General features: G+C 40.5%; 1 protein-coding gene across 1 annotated transcript; it reads left to right on the plus strand.

The window, feature by feature from the left end:
- The first annotated feature begins 2,834 nt into the window (after positions 1 to 2,834).
- On the plus strand, positions 2,835 to 3,816 carry LOC118366939 (gamma-crystallin M3-like). The gene is made up of 3 exons (XM_035749803.2): positions 2,835 to 2,984; positions 3,115 to 3,354; positions 3,475 to 3,816. Exons 1-3 carry the CDS (start codon positions 2,970 to 2,972, stop codon positions 3,763 to 3,765), a joined length of 546 nt encoding a protein of 181 aa, XP_035605696.1. The 5' UTR covers positions 2,835 to 2,969; the 3' UTR covers positions 3,766 to 3,816.
- The last annotated feature ends 2,767 nt before the right edge of the window (positions 3,817 to 6,583 follow it).

The raw sequence follows: 6,583 nt of genomic DNA on the forward strand, positions 1-6,583 counted from the left end.
TAATTGTACAATCATAAGGTCGGTGGGGAGGAAGTGACTGAGCTTTCTGCTTACTGAACACCTCACCCAACTCGTGATATGTTTCAGGAACCAGGGACAAATCAGGAGGAGCAGACTCACTGACCCGATTGGGGACAGCATGAGAACAGGCAGTCCTGAGGCAGTTAGCATGGCACTCAATGCTCCAACTAGTTACCTTATGTAACAGTATAATTTTAAACCGTCCCCTCGCCCATACCCGGGTGCGAACCAGGGACCTTCTGCACACATCAACAACAGTCACCCTCGAAGCATCGTTACCCATCGCTCCACAAAAGCCGTGGCCCTTGCAGAGCAAGGGGAACTACTACTTCAAGGTCTCAGAGCAAGTGACGTAACCGATTGAAACGCTATTTAGCGCGCACCGCTAACTAAGCTAGCCGTGTCACATCCGTTACACTCACCCCCCTTTTGACCTTCCTCCTTTTTCCGCAGCAACCAGTAATCCGGGTCAACAGCATCAATGTAACAGTATAATTTTAAACCGTCCCCTCACCCATACCCGGGCGCGAACCAGGGACCTTCTGCACACATCAACAACAGTCACCCATGAAGCATCGTTACCCATCGCTCCACAAAAGCCGCGGCCCTTGCAGAGCAAGGGGAACTACTACTTCAAGGTCTCAGAGCAAGTGACGTAACCGATTGAAACGCTATTTAGCGCGCACCGCTAACTAAGCTAGCCGTTTCACATCTGTTACACTTACCAGTCACCCAATCGAACGAAGGATTGTGTTCTCTTAGCCAGGGGTATCCAAGATCCAGAGGAACATGGGGGGGAAGGCAAAATGAAAAAAGAAATAACCTCTGAATGATTCCCCGACAACAACATCTTAACCGGTTCAGTCCTCATAGTGATCCGTGCCAGACTACTGCCGTTCAGAGTGGTTGCTTCAATGGCTTCCGGTAATTGCTCCTTGGAAAGCCCCAGCTGTTCCACTAAGTCGGCATCAATGAAGCTGTCATCGGCACCTGAGTCGATGAAAGCGTTAATCGCTAAACTCTGATTCTTATTTATGAGGGTAGCAGGAAAACGAGGTCTGACAGGGCTCTTGAGAGGTTGAAACTGGCTCGCTATCAAACCTCCCAAACTTAACGAGCTGAGCAGTTTAGGAAGCGGGACCAAATCCAGTGCATAATGCAACCCAAATGGCATGACTGTGAATTGGGAACGGACCGAATCCAGTGCATAATGTAACCCAAATTACATGACTGTGAATTGGGAACGGACCAAATCCGGTGCATAATGCAACCCAAATGGCATGACTGTGAATTGGGAACGGACCAAATCCAGTGCATAATGCAACCCAAATGGCATGACTGTGAATTGGGAACGGACCAAATCCAGTGCATAATGCAACCCAAATGGCATGACTGTGAATTGGGAACGGACCAAATCCAGTGCATAATGCAACCCAAATGGCATGACTGTGAATTGGGAACGGACCAAATCCAGTGCATAATGCAACCCAAATGGCATGACTGTGAATTGGAACAGACCAAATCCAGTGCATAATGCAACCCAAATGGCATGACTGTGAATTGGGAACGGACCAAATCCAGTGCATAATGCAACCCAAATGGCATGACTGTGAACCGGAACAGACCAAATCCAGTGCATAATGCAACCCAAATGGCATGACTGTGAATTGGGAACGGACCAAATCCAGTGCATAATGCAACCCAAATGGCATGACTGTGAACTGGGAACGGACCAAATCCAGTGCATAATGCAACCCAAATGGCATGACTGTGAATTGGGAACGGACCAAATCCAGTGCATAATGCAACCCAAATGGCATGACTGTGAATTGGGAACGGACCAAATCCAGTGCATAATGCAACCCAAATGGCATGACTGTGAATTGGGAACGGACCAAATCCAGTGCATAATGCAACCCGCGGCATGACTGTTCCTAGGTCTGTTAATATTGTCGGAACAGGCCAAGGCCTATTAATACGAGCATGGCATTATTAGGTGCTAGACAGTTACCAACTATTGAGTTATTTGAGGTAAGTAAAAGAATGTCTCCATTGGTACTGAATTATTTCCAAATAAATACCAGGTAAATATCAGTGGAAACATACACTCTTAGAAAAAAAGGTGCTATCAAGAACCTAAAATGGGTTTTCAGCTATCCCCATAGGAAAAGCCTTTGAAGAAATCTTTTTGGTTCCATGTAAAATTATTTTGGTTCTAGGTAGAACCCTTATGGGTTCCATGTAGAACCCTTTCCACAGAAAAACATGGGTTCTACCTGGAACCAAAAACTGAGCTTTTATGGGGACAGCCAAACACTTTTGGAAACCTTTTTTCCTTAGAGGGTATTAACCACTATACAAACCTTACTACAATGTTTTGGATTCCAGTTATACAATTTGCCAATTGATACATTTTATGCAGCAGTTTTGTTGGAGGATAGAAAATATCAACAACCATTTTATAATATTAGGATAAAAAAGAAATTCATCCACATGTATTAACACTGGGCAAGACCAGTTAATATGAATACAATAATTCAGTAATGTGTTATCTTTTTCTGATAGACTAATGTTTGAATCATTATGCTACTATTTCTTTGTGCTTTTTTAAATATAAAGATTTAAATCGTAATAACCATGAACAAATGTCCGTTGGATTTGTTGATATCTCTGAAAAGCCTCGATATGAAGAATTCGCCTTCATACTGTTATTCAACAGAAACAATAAAGAGATGGGCTTTCCTCACAAATGCAAACGGCCGCAAATAATGACTCTTTAAAGGCCACTTTGAATTGAACTGTACAGGGTGGGCCTCTGTGTCATATTGCTCTGTCAGGGGTTTGAACAATGGAGCCACATATTCTTTGGCTGTCAGCTCAAGTATAAAAGCGATAGGGGAACATACAGAAAATTGTACAATCCTGAGACCAATACAGTAACCGCAACCATGTCTATGGGAAAGGTGTGGGGAGCTTTGACAGAATTGGACTTTTAAGCTTTTTCTAATTTGTTTATAACAATCAATCAATTGTACTGTACTGTTAGAACTAAAATTTGTTTTTGTAAATTATGGTTTTGTTGTGTGTATTTAGATCATCTTCTACGAGGACAGGAACTTCCAGGGTCGTTCCTATGAGACCTCCAGCGACTGCCCTGAGCTGACCTCCTACCTGAGCAGGTGCAACTCCTGCAGGGTTGAAAGCGGCTGCTTCATGGTCTATGATCATTCCAACTTCATGGGAAACCAGTACTTTGTGAGAAGGGGAGAGTATGGTGACCACCAGCGTATGGGCATGAACGATTGCATCAGGTCTTGCCGTAACATCCCCATGGTAAATTGAAAGGAATCTGTTCATTGACTCCCATAGGCCATACAGACAGTTCCAGCAAAAGCAATGTGAACGTATATTTTGCACAATTTGGTAAAACACCTTTCCCATATCCGTTTACAGCACAGAGGAAACTTTAGGATGAGGATGTACGAGAAGGAGAACTTCGGAGGTCAGATGCACGAGCTGAGCGATGACTGTGAGTCCATGACCGATCGTTTCCGCATGAACGACATGCAGTCCTGCAATGTGATGGACGGCCACTGGCTGATGTACGAGCAGCCCAACTACAGAGGCAGGCAGATGTACATGAGGCCTGGAGAGTACAGGAACATGAGAGAGTTGAGCATGCACATGGGCTCCAACCCCATGAGGGTCAACAGCATGAGGCGTATCATGGATTCTTGTTATTAAACGCACCAATGTCTAAAATTTGAGTATAAATAAAATCACTTACCTTTTAAATTGAAGTCTCTTTCATTTTCATTTGAGTCCTTGGTTCGAGGTAAAGGTGCAATCAGAACATAATTCTGCATTTTCATATGGTTCATTTTCCCAGTGCAACGGGAGCAATACACCAGGACATGTCCTCCTCAGGTGATGAGGTTGTTACGATGTATACCATTTCAAAACCTGATGTGGAGTTAATGGAATTAAAATCTGTTAAAACCACTGATCATTACATAATCTTAATGTTGAATGACATGTTAGTAAGTACTGTCAATTCTAGTAGTAAGTCAACAATTTGTAGACAATACTTTGTATTAGCATCAGTATACATACAGCTCATGCTTCAGCTGCATCAGCTCTTATTATTCATACTGTAAAGGAACAACAGGAATTGTGAATATTTGTTGGGCATTCCTCTTTGGAATGTTTAAACAGCTAAGAAACAGTACATGTTTTATTTTTATTAAAGTGGCAACTTACTGTAATACACCTCCAAGGCTGTACAATGTATGCTCCACAAATACTGCCATCCACAAGTCACAGCAAACCCAGGAGAGGGCAGCATCTCCACAGTATAATAGCAGAGTTCTGGATTATGTGTACAGATGAAGGCCCAAGAAAAGTGATTCAGTCAAATAACTGTATGTCAATCCTGTACAGTGGGAGGTTTATTAGTTTAACCATTAGATACAATCCTTATGTATGTCAGACTCATCTAAAGACTCGCAGGCCCACATTATGATTTCAATCATTATGATTTTGATAATATTTTGTATTTACATTTTATACTAATATATTATTTTATATTATAAATGTATATCATGTTTATTTATACAAATACAATGTATATATCATAATGTATATCTATATATTCATAATGTAGATGTGTATACATTTCTATTAATTAAACAGTGTTGACGAATACTAAATAACACTAAATATACTAATTCGATTTAATGAATAACAAACAGATTCTTTATATATACTATGTCATGAAGCATTTTAATATTGTTCATTAGGAAGCTCATATAGCAACCTGTACAGAAACATGTTTCCTAAAAATACCAATAAACTTGGTTATCTAGCTAGAATAAGGCTGTCAACTCTCAGAAGATTTGACATGAACAAATAACCTGGGTTATTTGGCCTAGGATCTGCAGCTGTAGTCGTCACTATGTTTCCTTACCTTGAAAACAAAAGCCTCAATTGGTTTGTTTATGTTTTATTTTTTTATTTCACCTTTATTTAACCAGGTAGGCTAGTTGAGAACACCTTTATTTAACCAGGTAGGCTAGTTGAGAACACCTTTATTTAACCAGGTAGGCTAGTTGAGAACAAGTTCTCATTTGCAACTGCGACCTGGCCAAGATAAAGCATAGCAGTGTGAACAGACAACACAGAGTTACACATGGAGTAAACAATTAACAAGTCAATAACACAGTAGACAAAAAAGGGAGTCTATATACATTGTGTGCAAAAGGCATGAGGAGGTAGGCGAATAATTACAATTTTGCAGGTTAACACTGGAGTGATAAATGATCAGATGGTCATGTACAGGTAGAGATATTGGTGTGCAAAAGAGCAGAAAAGTAAATCAATATAAACAGTATGGGGATGAGGTAGGTAAAGTTGGGTGGGCTATTTACCAATAGACTATGTACAGCTGCAGCGATCGGTTAGCTGCTCAGATAGCAGATGTTTGAAGTTGGTGAGGGAGATATAGGGAGATGTAGTTATATACATTAATGTTTGATTAACAAAAATAATGGAACTGCAATCTCTCAAATTGTACTGTATGTTTAACCTTAAAGTAGGTTCATACCAAGTTGTGATTGTCTATCAACTAGCAGAGGTGTTACATACAGAGAGGAAGAGCAAGGTGTTCTGGAAGCAGTTTGCTATTTGAATACATTACTGGTGAGCATGTTGGTACACAGTACCTTTTAATAGTTTGGCCTGTTCCAATTCACAGTCATGCCATTCAGGTAGCATTAGGCACAACCGGGAAGCAGCCATTCATTACAGTCAAAATGAGTCCCACTGTAAATATTCAAGGTCACTCTCCTGTTGGCCACTGGGTGGTATATTGTAAAACTCAATACAGTCAATCACATGACCTGAGTTGTTGTCCACACCAGCAGCCACTCACTTGGCTGTGGGTCAACTGAGACCACAGGTGGCACGAGCACAAGTGTGGCTGGAAGTATTCCAAAACCTGACCACTGAAACAGTACTGAAACCACCAGGCAAGGGGAGTCAAATCCCACATTTTCTTACTATCCATCATACTTTTATTATAGTTTGCTGTGTGTTTGAAATGTTCATGAATTATATTTATAAGTAGGGTAGCGATGCAGAAAGTAGTATATGTCAAACAATAATGGTAATATTTGTGCGCATCCGATCATATTTAATATTCACCACAGTGAAGGTGATTCATAACAATCAATGAATGTATATGTATGAGAGCTTACTTTTAAAGATCAAATAAATGCTTGATAAATACATTTTGAATTTTGGTATTCTGTCATCAGTTTTGGGTAGAATATTCTGTCATCAGTTCTTTTAGTTATCAGATTTTGGTTTTCCACTGATAAACATGTGTAGAGTACATGATAAGTTAATTAGCACCATTGAAGCCTTTGTGTACGTAACAAAAAGGCAATTCACCCTGCTGACAAAGAAAAACAACTATCGTTTGTAATTTGGCAGCCATGCTGTATTTTCAAAAAGGCTGACATCTAAAGTCAATTGATTAACATAACAATGTCTCTATTCCTAT

The sequence above is a fragment of the Oncorhynchus keta genome, chromosome 34 (genome assembly GCF_023373465.1).
Source record: "Oncorhynchus keta strain PuntledgeMale-10-30-2019 chromosome 34, Oket_V2, whole genome shotgun sequence".
Lineage (NCBI taxonomy): Eukaryota > Metazoa > Chordata > Actinopteri > Salmoniformes > Salmonidae > Oncorhynchus > Oncorhynchus keta.

Bases quoted from the DNA above. Each gene is read 5' to 3' on its own strand.
- LOC118366939 (XM_035749803.2), top strand. The intron at 3,355-3,474 runs GTAAATTGAAAG...ATCCGTTTACAG, and splicing joins CTTGCCGTAACATCCCCATG to CACAGAGGAAACTTTAGGAT.